Here is a 19,185-nt window from a genome sequence, read left to right as displayed (position 1 = left end):
CATGCGGGAAAAATCCAGGAAGTAAACAAAACGTTGAAGCAGAGTACACTTGCAAGATAAATGTGACACTTTCTAATGTCACAATGGAGGGACAACTACACAGGTTGATTTTAGCGCTGGTCATCGTGGACTATATTGTTGTCATTGTTCATTTTAGTCAAACCATACAGTTTGAAAACGAGGCGCAGCTCCAACTAGAAAACAATGTTCTGATGCACTGGATGTGCTGAATGTGCAGATTAAAGCAGTAGAGGAGGAAGTGCATATTAATAATCCTCCAGGACTGTAACATGCTTATGTTTGCTTAACTGTTATTTGCAGTCCTACACATACACTATGTACCTGTGGCAATGCCATCGAACAGGGAGAGGACTCTGATTGGTTTCCTCTTCTCCGCTGAAACTGGAGGATACAACTTGGCTGGCTCCTAAAAGAGAGATTAAAAAGGAAGAAGAGACATTAATAATAATATCAAGAGAAAATAAATATTAATTTTTACAGCACATAGGGGAGAGCAGAGGGCAGAGCTACACATTACATATCAACCTTATTTATGATGATGATGTGATCTTTCGGCAAAATAGTCTGGCTGGAGAGCGTCAATAATTTAATGTGAACATGGTCTGTTTTGATGTCTTTTAGCCTGTATGGATAATTTATAGCTGACAAGCCCTGGAGCAGAAGCCTCGCTGATCCCAAGATATTAATGCATCCCATTTAACTGTGATATATTTCGCCTAATTCTTCTAGTAAGGTTATGATAACAGATTAGATATAAGATGGCAAATATGTCATATTTACTACATCTATTTGACTTACAGCATGTTGTCAGGACTGGGTTAGTGTAATGGGTAATTGTAGAAGCAATATAGGCGTAATACAGTACAGAAGTACATGTGAATATAGAAGTAGCAGAGTCTGGAGTGTGTCACTAGAGGTGTGAGATGGAATATGATAATAACAATAACTTCATTTGTTTAAACGATAGTGGTGCAGCCAAGTAGCTGTGCACTGTCCCTGTTAAATAAACAAATAAATAAATATACTGTAATACTGTCAATTAAGCACAAAATTAGCATTTTATTATGCATCAATGTAACAATAGACTCTTTTTAAACACTAAAAAAATCCTGATTATTCTAGGGACACACTTCATGCTGCATTGATGTATCATTAAACATTGTGGATGCACACTGTAATCATATATACTGCTATAAATAGTATTGTGAACTCATTCTCAGGGAAACTATCATCTTTATGATCATCATCAACATTAAATATTTATTATATGTGAAGAACAGAGCTGAAATGGAAACAAGTCATCTGTCAGACTCACAAAGTCCTGTTCATGGTTGTTGGCGAAGAAGTGTTGTAGTCTGGAGGGCCAGTCGTCCCGTCGCCGCAGTAACCCGTAGGTGCTCCGGGGGCCACACATGTAGCAGTTCCAGGGGTCTTCTTTGATGGCCGCTGCCGCCGAGCCGGCTCCTACCAACAGATCCACACACTCCACACAGAAACACCTGCCAACACACACACAACATGAGACCTGTGTTTTCCTTGCATTTAAAGCCAGTGTTTGGTTTGTCTTTGGTTTCTACCACTGGAACTCCCTCTCTCAATACTGTAATGCTGTCAAATTAAGTGAACAATACTACGAAAACAATTTTAAAAAGCTAATTTAATAACATTAATCAAGCACCACCATACTTTACATTATTAGGGACACACTCTGTACTTTTACTTTGGTAAGAATTTGAAAGCAGGACTTGTGAGTATTTTTACACCCTGGTATTGCTACAAAGATCTGAGTGCTTCTTTCACTACTACATGACTCCAAATATCTGCTGTGTTAAGCTGTTGAATGTTTGCAGTGATGAGGTCAGAGCCTGGATGCCAAAATAAACTTTATATTCACATAAATACATCTGCTTCACATGAGTCGACTGACTCAATTACCAATAAAAGGAGCCATACATCATGTTTTGACATTTGTGGGTAAATTGTTTCTGTATATGTGAAATCCAAAACCTTTTTGTGGCCACAAAAAGAAGGTGCTTGGCAATCCTGAAGTCAGCAGTATATGTATATATACAGTTTTGTACGGACCTACAGCAGTTGTTGTTGCCACACATGAGCACCTCCCTGCCTCCACAGCAGATGGTGCAGTAGGACTGGTAGCCGTCGTCGTCGTACTGGTAGGCACATTCCAGGAACGAGTTCTGCCAGAGGAACAAAACAGAATCAGGAGAGAGGCAAAGGGGATGTCTTTGTTGTCTGCCATAATGAAATCTTGCGTTTCTACTGTTTCCATGTGTGTATGTAATATCACAGATGTCACCAATATTCAACCAATGCTCAACAATATATTGCTTTCGAAATGCAACTTCTACAGCGGCTGAGACATTTGCCGTCTAAGGAATTTATTGAGCCAAAATGTAAAATATTCTCTGGCTTTTAGCATCTCCAGCGAGAGCATTTAAGACTTTTCTCTGTTTTATAACATGTTTTGCATTTTGTACTGTTGGTTGAACAAATCAAGCAGTCTGAAAATGTCACCATGGGCTCAGGGAAAATGTGTAATGTGTTTTTTACAATGTTTTAATACTTAATAGACAAGACAAATAATCTGTTAATTAAACAAACAAACAATAATGAAGAGGTCATTAGTTGCAGCCTTTGTGTGAAGAAGTGTTTGGTGCAAGTATTTTGCTTCCTGTGTATATCAGTGAATCCATTTATTCTTGATACTGGAGCTAGGTGACACATTTGAAATCAATATCACCCAGGCCAAAGTGCCATTCAGTTTATAAAAGATTTTTTTTCTTTGTTTTCCTCGGGAGGTGTCTTACTTTGCAGCCCTGGCACATTGCTCCTACGAAGAGAGGATGCTCCAGAGAGACGTTGAGGCTTCCACAGGAGATGCAGATATCTAATCAAACACAGACATGATCACATTATCATATTTGATGTTTGTTTAGTCATTTGGCCACATTAATAGAGTAATTTAACAACAAGACTTTTACTGCCCAAAATAACCACAATGTGCTTATGATCTGTAATAAAGACTCAAAAATTACTTTTCATGTGCCGTGATTTATAACTTTCAGCTCATAATCTCTTTTATTTTCAGACCCTGACTCCAGTCAACCAGTGAATTATTGGGCTGCCAAACACTTGCTGCATGAATTAATTAGCTAAATACCAAAAATATAAACAAGAACAAAAATTGGATTCCAGAGATGTTTCGCCCTGGGCTACAGAAACACTTAGAACAGCTTTAAGCTAAGTGAACCCTCAACTTAATTTACAATTTAAGAAATGCAATTTAACCGTTACTCTTTGACTAAATTTGTAAAACAGACTTTATCTCTGTGATAAACAGAAACAAAACAATTGATGATATGATACCAGTCAAATAAATGATGTAATACCATTTCAAGATGCAATTAAAGTTATCGCATTGACCAGTATCTGCTAAGAGAAAGGTCAAGTAAGGCGAGTGAAGCTCTACAGCAGGATTCAACCCACAGTCCAACGAGCATCACTACCCCAGTGGCTGAGAGAAATTCAAGCATGACACCTGAGAACCTGGAACATAGCCAGGCGCAGCCTGCTTTGGAGAAAAATATCCAAGGTCACAGACTTCAAATGAAGGGGCCAAAATCCAGCAGCAAGAAAGAGTGGACAACAATCGATGTAGACTTGAGCAACATCCTTAGAAGACTCAGAGGAACAATGGAGAAGAAACTGGGGGGAATTAGCCATCTGATCTACTTATATGGGGCAGAAAGTTTCTGAACAAAAGAACCAAGAGAGAAGGAAACAACAACCCCTCCCAAGTCCAGAGGGCAGCAAGAAAATATCAAAGAAAGAAGGGACTTGAGGAAACAATGGAGGAAATCCTCACTGAAGGAGTGAGTGGGCATTGACCTTCTGCAAGCAGATCTGAAGGGATGCCTGGTAAAGCAGCAAAGAGCAGAAAACCTCAGACCTTGACGCAAGAGGAAGGAGAAGGCAAGAACATCCCTCTACAAGGATCCCCTCAGATGTGTGAAAGGACTTTTCACAAAGGAAAAGAGCAGTTCACTTAAAGTGCCAAAGAGGGAGCTGGAGGACTACCTGAAAACAATGCAGACAGGCATCCACAGACATGAGCGGTGGGGAGATACCTTCAAACATGCCACAAATACCTCAGCCAGAGCACCAGTTAGATGACAGCCCCTCAAGAGGAAGGCAAGGGCAGCTTGAGCTCTTGGACCAAACGGAGTGCCATAGCTGTACAAAAACACTCCTAATGTCCTACGATCCTGTGGAAGCAAATGAAGGGGGCATGGAAGAAGCAAACCATTCCAAAGCCATGGCTACGAGCAGGGGGAGTGGTGATCCCCAAGTAAATGGATGCCTTGAACATTGAACATATTCTGGCAGATCAATCGCTTGAATTTTTAAGGGTAGATCTTCTCTAGCACTGTAGCTTAAAGAATAACAATCGACTTGAAAAAGCTTCTCAGGATGCTTAGAACATACAAGCATGATATGACACCCCATCCAGTCAAAAAGGGGAGGAAGAGATCTGCACCTCGTATTCTTGGACCCAGCCAATGCCTTTGGATCCTTCCCCCATTCTCTCATCTGGACAGCCTTTGACCTCTTTCATGAGCCAAAAACATCACAAACCTGGTCAGAAATTCCACATTACAACAACAGAATACAAAACATCATGGCAATCATTGGAAGTGGGAATAATGGCAGAATGCACCATCTCCCTGCTAGCCTTCACCTTGGCAATGGAAGTGATCATCCAAACTTCAAAGTGGGTCGAAGGAGCGCCTTCAGAGGCCGGAGGAATTGAACCCCATTGGAGGCCATACAGCAAGCAAAATCTGCTGTCAGGCATAGAGACATCGAAGGAAAGATTTAGCAGCTTTGGTCTTGGGAAAGGTGGACTATCACGGCACAAGGCAACATCCACCCAGAGAAGAAAATTGATGGTCAATGAGGTCTGACACCAAGAGGAGGCAGACAGATGCGCAAAGGCAGTCCAAACAGGGCCAATGGACTGCCTGGGAAGATCTGGAACATCACAAACTCCCCCTGGAGGGAACTTTGTGAGATGGAAGGAAGACGAATTAGCTTCATCATCAGGGCCACCTCAGATGTTCTTCCCACACACGAACCTAAGCCAGTGGCGTGGATAAGATCCCTCATGTGCTCTCTGCCAAACTCCAGCAACATTGTGGCACATCCTTACCAGCTGCAAAATCAGTCTGTCTCAAGGCCACTACATCAGGAGGCACTATCAGGTCCTATGTCAACTGGCAATCATCCTGGAAGGAAGGAGAATTACCACCAATGCCCTCCCTCCTCCTATGCCTTGATTCCCAAACATCACCCTCTTCATGAAAGCAGAACAGCCTCCAGTGAAACCATCTGCAAGAGTGGAAGCAACCCTCCTGGATACTGCCCGAGACTGGAGAATGCAGGTTGATCCAGATCAGAAACTCATCTTTCCACCAGAGATCGCTACAACTAATCTCAGGCCAGACCTGATCTCGTGGTCAACCTTGCAGAAGTCCCTGTACACCATGGAGCTAACAGTACAATGGGAGGCTGCAGTCGGGGAAGCTTATTAGCACAAAAGCCTGAAGTACACAGACATAGCAGCTGAGGCAGAACGACGTGGCTGGCGTACCCAGGTGCTCTCTGTAGAGGATTTGTAGCCATGTCATCAACCAGGCCTCTGAAGAGTATGGGGGTTCGAGAAAAGGCCCTCCAACAAGCCGACAAGTCACTATCAGAGGCTGCTGAGAGAAGCAGCAACTGGCTTTGGCAGAAAAGGAAGGACTCAAACTGGTCTGCAAGGTGTCCAGCATGAGGGGTAAAAGCAGAAGGGGGCACACCTGGCACGTCAAGTAGCACCGCTGAGCCCTCTGGAGGTGTCGTGGGCCTATCAACAAAACACCATTGAAGAAGGGTGCTCACCTGGTGACCCCTGTGAAGTGATTACTCCTCCCCCACTCGAAACACAAGACACCAGGCAAGTGCTGATTATTTTTTGGGATTGTAATAAGTCCTGTAAGCTCAACTATCCCCTGTTTTGGTTGAGAGTGGGAAAAAATGGCAAATAATGTAACAAAATTACATTTGTTTACTAAAGATGATTGCTACAGAGGGATATTATTTTCTTAAATAATGATGTGGGAGTTATATTAAATGGTTTGTAAAGGGTTTGATGGATATTTTAATTGGATCTTAACAAATCCTTACTGCTGACACTATTTACCAGCCATATAAGAACGTGATAAAAATGAACTTCTAGTCAACTCTATAGTCAGGGTTAAGCAAAAATTGTGTAGAACAACACTATATAAAACAAAATATTTCAAGCTAAAGGCATTGTACAGTCCATCCCCTTAAAGAATATGATTAATTGATATATCACTTCTTCATTTCAAGTCTAGAATGATGAAGAATGATGTTCGAAAGAAACATGTAACTATTACCTTCTATGTTCCTGGTCTTCTTTTTGATCTCACATATGAGCCTCTCTGGAAAATGAAAATACATAAGAACACATCAACACACCATTTTGAATATGAACACATACAGACAGTTTATAAAAAAGCCAAGCATTCATATAAGACAATATATAGTGGGAATCTTGCAAAAGTCAGGTACCACGAAAGTGTAAATGTTAGAGATGCTGATGAAAATGCCCCTAATTTTTGAGTCCCATGACATTGTTTGTTTTAAGAAACAGTCTTTTTCTGATTTAATATTCTGGGCGTTTCACTGTTTAAATAAATATACGGAAAGGTTGTAGGTTAATTTTTGAATATTTGAAGCTTCAGATGAAAGGGGTTTGTATGTTTACCTCTGGTCCCTTCGTCGATCACCTCTCTGATCTTTGCTTTTTCAGCTGAGTTCTTGCGCGGTTTCTTGGCAGGTGGAGGCGTGTACGCTGCCTCAGGTTCGGACCACATTTCTGGGTACACTTCCTTATATGGATTTTGTTCCTCTGTGGGGATTTAAGATCAGAATATACATCATATTTAGTAGTCTTTAATGTGAAAGAGGAGTAACAATGACTGTGACTTTGGGAAAATAATTCTCTGAAACTGTTTTAATGCTGTGAAGTCACTGGTGGAAGCTTGAGACAACAGTTTGCTTCAGACAAAGCATTTGATTGTTAACTGACCAGGTGTGTCAAGGTTAAACTTCTCTTTCAAGCTCTCTTTTTTGTGCGCGCTTTTTGTGCTAATACACCCACCTTGGCAGGGTCTGCCCATTCAGAATAGCCAGAAACACTCACAAACTAGTTAGTTTCAAGGATTAGCTTTTTAAAGCAAAAACTAAAAGAATCCAAATAATAAAAATATCCTGCCATCAATTTTTTTTCACATTCATTTGATTTTTATATTAAATTATATTCTTGTAATACTTTTGTCCAATGTGGCTTACAATGAGTGCACTTATTTGAAGACAATATAACACCAACACTTCTAACAAATCTCTTGGCTGGTGAGTCGAAGAATCACTGCAAGTACGGTATACTGGCTTTGAATGTAACATGAATGAAGTACTTACAGTTCACACACCTGACACACCTGTCCTATTATAGGGGGGTTGCTGTATGTTTGTTTTAGACAATCACCCCCATTAATTAAACATTAAATCAAATGTGCGTATACCCTCTGGAGGGTCCAATGATTGTGGACCATTGGGTAGGAAGCCGGTCATGGCCCACTCTATCATTTGTCTGGTTTGAATCTCCACCCCCTCTGCATCATCGCTCGCATCACACGAGGGAAATGGCCTCCCTGCCCGAACGCTGGCCACCTACACAGAATAAACACACACACACACACACAATAAAAACATGTCAAATAAGAAGGGTAAATATGGAAATTATGGCTGTATATGAGCAGCTGCAGAATATGAGCAGGTTTTGATGTACAAATCCTTCATTGCTTGTTTGTAATTTTTACAGAAGTTCATATGAATGACGACCCAATGTGACACCATATTAGAAGTAAATTACCATGTGTTCTGTATCAGTTACAAGAAAAAAGTTAAACATTGGATCGAAACATAGCCCAAAAAATATGAAATATACCCACATGTTACCACTTATAAATTGTGGGCAGAGCTAGATGAGAACAACAACACCTCCACAAATGCAAATGCAGATCGTTACATAAGGAAGGAATGAGTAAAATATGACCTTTAGACCTGCACATTTATATTTTGGTCTTTTAGATGTTGGATTTCATCCAGAGAGAAATACAATGACTACAGCAACAGCAAAATAAAATTATCAGCCATCAAAAAAATGACTCAAAAGCACACACTCCCTGATGTTAAGGTGCAGAGTTTGTTACCTGCAGAGCCTCAAAGATGGCTTTCCGGTACATGGACTGTTTGTTGTAGGTGGGCTGGTGGAAGGCAGATGAGAAAGAGCTCAAGGGCATCAGCTTCTCCACACAAACCTGGAGAATAAAGAAATGATAATGACTGTCACCGAGATTAAAAGAAAAAGCCAGAAATCATTGGAGGAAAAAACTGGTGAGGCAGATTCTCAACAAGTCCTTGAAATCCTTAATTAAGGTCATTTTGTGTGCCGCAGTAAGAACGCATCTTTTCAGGAAAGATGTCTCGTAAGGCAGGGAGCTTTGGTGCTGGATATCTGTCTTGTGGGGGTTTCTAAACTCAAATTTAAGTAAGTCAAAAGAAACAGGACAAAATCAAGGTCATCTTGTATCAAATCAAAGTAAAAGACAGTATCCACTTACTAAAGTTTCTGATAAGAGTGTTGAATTAACACTAGGTTGTTAACCACTGAATAAAAGTAAAACCATCTTTGAACAGCTTATGAAGGCTTTAAGTAGGACAGTATTCTGGTGTCTAAAAAAGCATAAAATTGGAATATTGAGGCTCGGGGTGATAAAGACATTGAGCTACTGCAAAACACAAGCAGAACGTTTTAGTACAGTTAACTCCAAATGTTAATATTTGTATGAAAGCTAAACAGCAACCTTTTCCAGTCTCTCATAGTTTTATGATCATATTCACTTCAAAAACCTGACTTCAAAATATGACCACAGTTATTACATTAGCTAGATATGGGAACATCTTAAATCACACTGTCACAGCATTTATTTTTGGCCCCACTTGCCAGGCGTTATTCAAACATATCAGATTCAAACTCCATGCAAACATAATTCCAGCTTGCTTGCATATGTGGAGGGAGAAGGGACAGGATGCAGGAGAAAAATGGAGAAACATCAGCTACAGCTACAGAAAATTAATTTGAAGTTATGTCACTTTATGTGGAAGGTTATCCACGGAAGATAACTGTCAAAGACTTTTTCAGCTTTTCCATTACCGTGAGAACACTGAGTGACTATGTGGAGGATTTGATCATTTTATGTAAGGGGCTCCTTAATAAATCTACTCACCACAGAGAACTTGCCGTCTCCAAACCACATCACCCAGCGAGTCCCGTCTGCAGCTCGACTCCGGCCGCTCATCCACCAGGAAACGATCCTGCCAGGCCACCATGAGAAACCTCGCAGCTTCCCAAACACCAGAACACCGATGCCAAAGCCCCGGCCGTCCTGTTGGCACACAGAAAACAAGGTGGGTGTCAAGATCAAGAGTTTCACCCTGCACTCAGGATAAAAGATGATACAGCAATTGATGATTATGGCAGATCTTCTTTCTTACAATAATTACAGAAATATTCCTGCAACAAAAACAATGTCTAAAACAAGGGTGTGGGTTTCAGTTCACAAAAATGAAATGGTGCCAGAAAATTTTGAGCCTCAAACACTTAATTTCCTTCGCTCTGGTGACTTTTTAATGCGGCAATATGTGCCTTTCTACATCAGTTTATGGTGTAAATGTCTTTAATTTAGTTAAAAGTCCTCTGCTGCCACCGTACAAAAGCACGACACTTCATGTGATTAAGGTCATCTGACTGAAAACTCATGCTTTTTATTTTGACTAAATTTTTCCATTTTAGACCTTGACAGATTGTTGCACCTTTTCATTTTTTTTTTTACACACTTTAATCATCAAATGACCTCCATCAAATATCAATTTAAAAAAGTTACTGGCTCAGTGTCTTAAACTTTAGCAGTATTTGAGAATGCAGAATTAAAGCAATGAGTAAAAGATTTCTATGAAGCCCCTGAACTCAACAAAAGATTACATTGTTCATCTTGTATGCATGATAATAACATGTGGGCACAAAGTCTTACTTTGTGCGTACATAATTAAAAGAGAAAATCTTTTAGAACTTCAGGGGCTCTGTAGATTTTTTAACACTGGTGAACTTCACTGTTATTCCATTGCATGCATCTTATTTAGTTTAATTAGGTGCTTTACCTGGTACCTTACCTGGTACTCTATCTCTCTGGGCGTGGCCTGGTCTCCCCTGGCAACTGGCTCCGGTGTCATGGCGACCGTTGGCGAGGCAGGGTCTGTGTGTTGTTGTGAATGGGAAGGGGCTGGGCTGGCTGACTCCTCCTCTTTCTGGAAGTCACCCTCTGATAGGTCGTCCATCATGTTTATCTCTGCCTCTCTGTACGCCCGTCGCTCCGCCTGTGAAGGAAGAACAGAAGCCATTTTATTTTCCTGATTTATCCGCATATGTGTCTTTGTTATTTTCAGCTTGTTGCACTGTAAAGCTATCTTTGCATAATGGTTGGAGCTGTTCTGAAGTTCATCGGACTCAACATAAAGTTAACTACTACACAAAACGGTAAAAGGCTAAAATGTATTTCAAGTGGTAAATACTTATTCTGTGCTGTGAAAAAATATTTCTTCATTAAATCTCTTGCTGTGGGAGCGTCGTTGGGCATTTGTGACCTTATATGTGCATAATTACGAGGCAAACTAAATTCCTTGTTATATCACAAAGTCCTACATGATGTCAGTTCTGCCCACAGTCGACAGGATTCACCATTTATGGTCGACTTTTGGTCAAATTTTACTTTTGGGGAAAACGCCTCCACATACACCACATAGCCTCCTCCACCAGAGCTGATATGGTTAGATAACAGATTACTCATGTTAGTGTTTTTACATCAAGTATAAATACAAAGGATTGTGAGGATTTGACTTCTATATTTTCACATTATTTTAAACTAAGTACCATTAATATAACTTTAATTTTACATGAAATATGCAATTAAAAGGCATTTCATTTCACTGTGGCAGCTTGACAAGCCTCGACAATTAACCAACAATAGAAAATCAATTATCAGCCATAGAAAATGGCTAAATTACCACCCAAACAAGTACCACCATTATTAATACTGCCCCCCAATCAATCAATCAATCAATCAATCAATCAATCAATCAATCAATCAATGTATCTCACTAGATTGCACACAACAAATAAAAATTGGAAAATTTTTAATAGTTACCAATAAAATAGATAAAATAACAAAAAAAACATATTAAGAAGATAAACAAACATTTCAAACACTAATAAATTAAATGAATAATAAATAAATTAATAGCCATCAGAACTGCAACAATTAATTGATTAGTTGTCAACTATTAAATTAATTGTGATTAAAAGGAAAAAAAGGCGAAGTTGTCTGACTGTCAGCTCCTTAAATGTGAATCTCCTGTCCAACAGTAAACTAAATGTCTTTGGGTTGTGGACAAAAAATACATTTGAGGACGTCATCTTGGGCTTTGGGGAACACTGATCATCATTTTTTTTACCTTCTTCTGATATTTTATAGATCAATCAATTGATCGAGAAAATCATCAACAGATCACCGACAGTGAAAATAACTGTTAGTTGCAGCCTTAATGGCTATAAAACAATCAAAAGCCAGGATTAAGAGGTAAGTTTATATGTAAAGATATCACTATATCAGCTGCTCTAAGTGTTACTAGTACTAGTTATAATATTATTTATTCTAAATGTGAGCATGGCATCCAATTGATATCCCATACTCACATTAATTCAGACATTGGTGCCTAATTTTCTTCTAGTCTCATGAAATAAAAATACATTTGATACTATTTGATCCATCTGGTTAGATACGCTATAAATCGAATTGAATCTGATGTATGTTAATGGTCAAACTGCCTCATAACTATCATCTTATGAGCAGGTATGAGTTTTAATTATGCCGACATATCTTCATCAAACCTACACGTGCAAAGGATGAGTCACAGGCAAAATTTCAACACTGAATATCATATCAGCTACAATCTGTCTTCACCACATGTTCTTGCCATTGATCACGTCTGATTTAATGCCTGCTGAGGGCATCGGCCCCTCATGTATGTTTCCACAGAAGCTGCTGATCTATCATAACCTTTTTGTTTTACTCCCAGTGGTCCACTGGCACAAACACTGTCCTTCAAGGAGGTCCTATATAATTGATGTTTTATGTGGGTCTTTCTCGCTGATGTGGTGGCTGCTCTAGATCAAGGCCTCAGTGCCCCCGGCTGTAGGAACAATCCTTTAATTGTTCCTCTAAACAGGAAGTGAGTGGGGAGAAAGGGTGCGGTGGGGAGGCGGTTCAATGAGTTCACGAGAGAGACAGAGAGAAGACAGAGAGAGGGACGCAGAGTAAATAGGATTATAGTATAAATCTGAGGAATAAAATACAGACAGCGAGACAGTGGAGCAGGTTTAGTGGAAGACAGAAAGACAATACAGTACAAAGTACATTCAGTTTTTCTACTATATTATGAATTAGTATACTATGATAGTGATTTAACCTGAAGTCTATCAAGCTTATGGACGCTGTCCTTTTGTGGCAGGTATTACTGAGATCTTTAACTCGTGTTAGTGACATCTAGTGGTGAGTACTGCAGATTGCAACCTGCTGAAACTTCTCCCATTTACAATTCCTTCAGTGTTCATTATTCAGGTTTTTTTTTAAGCAGGAGCTAAATTATCCACAGAGATCTTTTTCGCTCCAAAACAAACGGACCAAGGGTCTCATTGGTTAACATGGCATACGCACAAAAAACGGCCTATAAAAGGAGTACACCACTTCCCATGGAAAAGTTGTGATCTATAAAAGCAGCCTTGATGGGAGAAATTTTGACCCATGCCTACGAACATTTTGGAGACAGTAAATTGGTGAGGCAGATTGTGAAATAGAAGCCTGATTGTATAACTTGTCGAATATTTTTTGGCGCATGCCATTTTTTAATTTTGTCTATACGTACATTTTTAGTATGGATCCTATGCATTGTTTTATAAATGAGACTCCAGGGGATTAAAACTAGTCAAAACACTGAATGAAGCACATTTACATTACAAATCAGTGTTTCTCCTACGCTGTTTGGCTAGTCACAGTTGTGCTGCTAGCCTAGCACCTGGTAGTGTTTGCTCACCGTCTTTCTCTGATAATTTAAAATCCATGTTTTTACTGGTAGCTGAATTATCCAGAGGTCTTTTCTTTTCCAAAACAAAAGGAGCCAGTGATTAAAACCAGTATAACACTGAAGATAGCAGTTTTGCATTATTTATTTTTATTTTTTTTGACACTGCTCGTCACTTGTTTGATGGACAAGTGATATCTGGGAAGTCCAGTGCGGAAACACAGCACGCTCAGTTTCAAATGAGACAAATTTAAAAATACTCATGACCTCACTGGTTACTACACAGTGAGAATCTGGCTCAGATGTAAAATCCCACGACTCCTTCAGAGCATTTCCATGACCTAAAAACATTCTCTTCCTTTGGTTTTAATAGTGGAGAAAACAATACAGTTTCCATTCTAGCCAAGGCTGAAAACCACCGTCGAATGTGTGAAAGAATTCCTCCAGAAAAAAAGGACAGAAAGGGAGAAATAAACATGGGAGGAAGAGGAGGGACGGCGGCATAAATTCAAGTGGAAGTGAGACAGTAAAAGTGAGAGTGTCAGGTCGTGACAGTTCTCTCCTCTGTTTGACCTCCAGGTCACAAGTTCACTCTTCTCCCCGCTCCTGTTGACCTCTGACCTCATAAAATCCTAATCAGCCTGTTACACGGATTGTAGACAGACCACACACACAAACACACTGACCAACACACACACACATACACGTGCACTGTAAGGGAAACTCCACATGTCGTCACTAGTTTCTAAAACATCTGGGATGCCTGAATGAGAAGTCTGGATTTTTACTTCTTACAACTAAACTGAAACATCAATGTGGATCAGCACCTCATACAAACTATAAGCATGTGCTGACTGTGTAGCATGTTCAAAAAGTGACATATTAAGTGTACTCAGACTAGACTACTATGCATATTAATATTACACTACATATATACACTATTCTGCCACATTGCAATGCACAAAGGAAATGGAACACAGAAATGACAGTGATTAAAAACACGTATGAATGGCTGAACGAGTCATAATGACAATCTGACTTTATATGATGTATAACTATATTTTAGCAGAATTCACAATATGTTAAAACTAGATAAACAAGTTATTTTTAATCGCACAAACTCACCTGACGATCAACAGAGGCAACTGAATAGAAGAAAAATAGCCTGTTAGCCAGTTAGCAGCCTGTTCGCTAAGCTAGCACACTGTCATACAGTCTGTCTGAAATCAACTGCCAAAGTTCAATTTTATTTTATTTTTTTTACGTACTCGAGGCGAATTCCGGACCGTTATATCACAGAGGGGAGGAGTTTCGCAGGCACATCGGATATCACAGAGATATGGACTTCCGGATGCCTCATCTCCGTACACATACATAAGTGGAAACGAGGCGTAAAAGATTGAGACTTGGATTAAGCTGCTGAGTTGTGTGAGAGTTTGTTTTCATTGGGAACATGCAAGACAAACATAGTTTCCTTCACAAATTCAAGGTAACACAGCGTGACTAACTGATTTATAAATGGCCATTTTTTGGGTGAAGAAGCAGCAGAAAAATCTTCAAAAACAAAAAAATCCTTTTAAATCTTAAAAGAAATTTGCTGCCTGTTTGTAGTGTTTAATTTACAATGACATCCCAAAGTCACAGTTTGATTAATGTCTGATTGTTTGTATGTTAACTATGAGGATTAGTATATACTGTATAGTATCAGCATAGTATAGATCTGGTACACATCGAAAAACATTTATATCTAGCTTTGAAATAATTAACTTAGTTTACTTTTCAATTTGTGTGCTGCATTATTATTGGAACTCTTTGATGTGGCAAATATTCAAATAATATTCATTAAGAATTAAAGTGACATCAGTGTTGCTGCCATTTTGTGTTAGTAATGTATGAATTTTTTAATATGTGCGTTTTATTCATATTAATCATTGAAAATGTGGGTGGCTTGTGTTTAAAACTGCTGCTTTTGTAAGGCTTTATTACACTGTATCTTTTTTTTTTTTTTTAGATATTTACAATATCTATTACTGTATTTATTACAAATTCCACAAAAAGGTTTTAAACATATGGCATTTGAATGTGTGAGCTGTGTGCTTCTTTGCTGCAGGGATAAATTTCATTGTATTAAACACATCTTACCATATTGAAGTATTAGTAAAATTCCTTCCTGCTACGTCAAGGACCAAATTTTCCTGCAGCAATTGTTTGACTTTCACCTCATCTCATCCACACTCGGTTGTTGTTGTTGTTGTTGCGAAGGAAACTTGATAATTTCTGTCAGCATCTGGACCGGATCATCTCATTAGAAGACTTGGACCTGGCTCGTGTTGCTGCGAGATATCGGCCAAAAATCCTGCCTACTGGATGAAACCGTGTTTGTTGCCTGGCAACATCAGCTGATTGAAACACTCCATCAGGAAGCTTTGCTGCTTTTCAGGGATGCGGATGACTCAGTGATGACAGACGAATCTGTATTCATCTGCTCGGGTTTCTGTGAAGGCAACACTCGGGTCTGAAATAAACTGAAGGGTCAGCTGGGTGCAGCATGCTGCTCCTGTTACTTCTGTCTGATTGTATTTATACTGTGGTAGAAGAAGGCACCACACAGTAGGGCTGGGATATGGAGAAAATCAAATATCACAATATTTTTGACCCAATATCTCTACATCAACATTGCCATGATATTGTAGGGTTGACTTGGTGCTTTGACACAATATTCACACAATGAGATTTTTGATAAATAATCATTAGTAATGTGGATAAAAGGACTAAGTAGGTAAAGAAAACTAATTAAAACAGCTAAAACAGTCTGGTAAGTTCAGACAATTACAGCACTTTACTGTAATACAGCCTTTGAAACCAGGAAAAGACAGCACTTACAATATTATGTCCAAAATTTAAGAGAGTATATAATCTGGTATTAAGAAATTGTCATAATATCCATATATTACCCAGCCCTACTTACAAAAGTAAGCATGTCTGTCCTGTTAAAAACGGAGAGTCTGTTTCCCTGAATATTCTTTTACACTGAGCTGGAGAAGGAGTGAGATTTTAAATTACCTACTAACCTATAAAAAGTACAGTAATTAGGCCAGGCGACAGCATTTTAACTGGAAGGCTCACACTCTGCAACGCCTCATTCAAGGCTTTTAACTCTTGAGCTTTGGTGCAGAGAGGTTTGTGGGTTGAATGTTATGTCTGCTGCCAAAGTTCAACACACTACTGTGTCGTTTTTAAATGTTTGCTGCCTGCTGAGGGCTACCGAGCGGACAATCACAACTACTCAGGATTCACGCAAATCAACAAAAGTGCACACAGTAAGTAGCTGTAAATGTCAAAGTAGTAGCACCAAAAAAGGTTGAGTGCCACCTTAAATCAAGTCTGCTTGATAAAGACTGACTGATGTAAAGTGGATGGATGGACAGACAGAGACAAAAGACAAGCTGAAGACACATAACCTACCAGCATTTTATGCATCACAACCACTTAGTGCATGATTCATACCGTCCCTTCCTCTGTGTGCACATCTGCTGATTTGTGCATGTCAGAGGCTTCGGTATTCACCCTCAAACTCCTTTAATGAATACCCTTAAATATTATGAAGAGCATAGCTGACTTCAATGTAAAGAAAACTGAGTGATAACTGCAATCGTAGGATTATTTAAATCAGTGCAAATATATTTTTTAAAAGTCTGAAGGGTAGTTAAACATTTGTTTTTACTAGAGCCCCAAACTACTGGCTACTGTCTTAGATATTTTATAGGTAAAAAAGAACAAAAATGTCACATTTCAAATAGACAGCATAAACAAAAAAATATATAAGAATAATTTTGATTGGATTATTTCTTTCTGTAGGTTATTTATTGGATATTCTGATTTTATGGTTATTGAAGTATTGGGACCAAGATATGTACTAAAATACACTTCGCTCTGGTGGACAAACTGCAATGGTTGTTAAAGTTTGCTAAATTACCTCAAACATACTGTATATTTGGCATTTCTGCATTACAATATCATGTGTCTTATGTCTTATTGGTCAACACATAAAAATAGAATAACAGTGGAACAGACATTCCCATTAACAACAGTATAACAGGACGGTCAGAGCGGCGGCCGTTTTTATGTGTACTGTTGCTACTGCAACTGTCATAGCAGGCTAACTTCAACAAACTGGACTTGCAGCAGGTCTTTAACTCACTGAGCTGAGGTTTTACAACAACAACCAATCAAGCTGTGGAGTAGTACGTTTTCAAATAAGCAGTTTGTCACTTTTAAAATAGGACTATAAATGTTATTTCCCTGTTTGTTTCCATTAATTGCACATTTGTTGACACATGATGTAATGTTAAAGAACAAGGGAGATCCACTGCTGCACGTTTTCACATCTAACTCAGTGAATTAAGGGTTTATTTGGACCAAACCAGAGCTGGTAATTGTTAAAAACATTAACCAAGATGGCTTTGGTGAGTTTTATTTAGTTTCTTTCAAGTTTAAATAACATGTGTTTGACAACGAGTTAACAGGGTAATTAAGCTCACATTAGTCTTAGTTCAGTGAAAAAGAGAAACTTGGATTGGTGTATGGTTGTATTTTCTGTTTAATAAGCAAAATAGGTGTAAGAATAGGCTAAACTGGAGTTCTCAAACTAGTGAGTGTGACACTTTACAGCCCCTCTGATGTGTGTTGTCACAATTAAACTGACACCAATCGCCTTTTTTCTTCCTTTGAACAATTCAACTGACCATGGCAAACAGTTCAATGTCCTTTCTATCTATTCTATTTATTTAAGCCAACATATGCAGAAATACCGATCTATAAATGAGCAGCTAAAATCAGTGGATATTATCCGTCATGTCAATTTGTAACACACACCAGCAGTAAAATGCAGCTGTCTTGCATGTTTAACATTGCATGAAACATGTAGACGTGTATCAGTTTTTGTTGGTTGAAATACAGTTAAAAAAGAAATGAAAATTAAAATAAAAGTGATCTGTGAAACTGCTTGGTGTTGTAACAGAAAAAGAGTGCAGAAGAAAACAGCAGCTTGTGAGGGACAAATAAAGGCCAAAGGACAGAGAGAGGTTGTAATGTTGTGAGTTACGACTTTGAACTTTGACGAACCCCGTGGCCTGGTCAGTGTTTTCACTCTTAGTGCCGCCCCCTCGACCTCCGACCCCTCACCCCACGACCTCACCAATGAGCCATTTCTTAAAACCACACCCCCTTTATGAGCGTGACTGACCCTGACCTCAAGATGAACCCGACATTGCTCAACACACGCATACAAACACACACACATACACGGTACAATTAAGAGTGCAGTCAAGACCCTCTCTCACATTGTCAATAGGCGACAAGTGACTGCTCTTTCATTAGCATCGATCGCAGCCATGGGACATGTTAAAGGAAAACAATCAGTGGTTTTCCATGACGCTCTCCGGGGGTCTCTGACAATGAAATGGACCAAACAACATCTGTCTGATGAATGTTTAAGGACAATACCAACATGTTTGACCTGACTGTGGTGTAATGATTTGGTGGCTTGGTGTTCTCTTTCTAATTTTCAACAAATCTGGGAGTCACTTACAGCTGGAAAATGTTTTAGACTGGTAATCAAACTGACTTGAACAGAAAAAAATGACTAAGCTAATCAGAGAATGTGTGTCTGATGGCTGTTTGAAGGACTAAACTAACCCTGACGTTAACACTGCAGCGTGATGAGTTGGTGATTTGCTGTTATTTTGCAGTCATTATCATATTTAGAAACCACTGGCTTTTAAAATTTTAATTCATTTCTCACTCTTAGCCCAAAAACAA

General features: G+C 39.2%; 1 protein-coding gene across 9 annotated transcripts in view; it reads right to left on the bottom strand.

Annotated features, from left to right (window-relative positions):
• Positions 1-19,185, bottom strand: part of LOC126398485 (DNA (cytosine-5)-methyltransferase 3A-like) — a 71,997-nt gene that overhangs the window by 13,683 nt on the left and 39,129 nt on the right. For 6 of the 9 annotated variants that reach the window (XM_050057878.1, XM_050057872.1, XM_050057879.1 and 3 more), the window contains 10 exons: positions 10,390-10,605; positions 9,459-9,617; positions 8,382-8,489; positions 7,692-7,839; positions 6,875-7,018; positions 6,504-6,548; positions 2,850-2,929; positions 2,107-2,219; positions 1,337-1,520; positions 343-427 (listed from right to left, as the gene is read on the bottom strand). In XM_050057878.1, coding sequence (XP_049913835.1) covers positions 343-427; positions 1,337-1,520; positions 2,107-2,219; positions 2,850-2,929; positions 6,504-6,548; positions 6,875-7,018; positions 7,692-7,839; positions 8,382-8,489; positions 9,459-9,617; positions 10,390-10,605 — 1,282 coding nt within the window. The remainder of the gene's footprint in view (positions 1-342; positions 428-1,336; positions 1,521-2,106; positions 2,220-2,849; positions 2,930-6,503; positions 6,549-6,874; positions 7,019-7,691; positions 7,840-8,381; positions 8,490-9,458; positions 9,618-10,389; positions 10,606-19,185) is intronic. The other 3 variants (XM_050057875.1, XM_050057877.1, XM_050057880.1) reach the window with 1 other exon arrangement.

Source organism: Epinephelus moara, chromosome 12 (genome assembly GCF_006386435.1).
Source record: "Epinephelus moara isolate mb chromosome 12, YSFRI_EMoa_1.0, whole genome shotgun sequence".
Classification (NCBI taxonomy): domain Eukaryota; kingdom Metazoa; phylum Chordata; class Actinopteri; order Perciformes; family Serranidae; genus Epinephelus; species Epinephelus moara.
The sequence above is the reverse complement of the archived record's forward strand: the minus strand, read 5'-3'. Positions and strand labels throughout refer to the sequence as shown.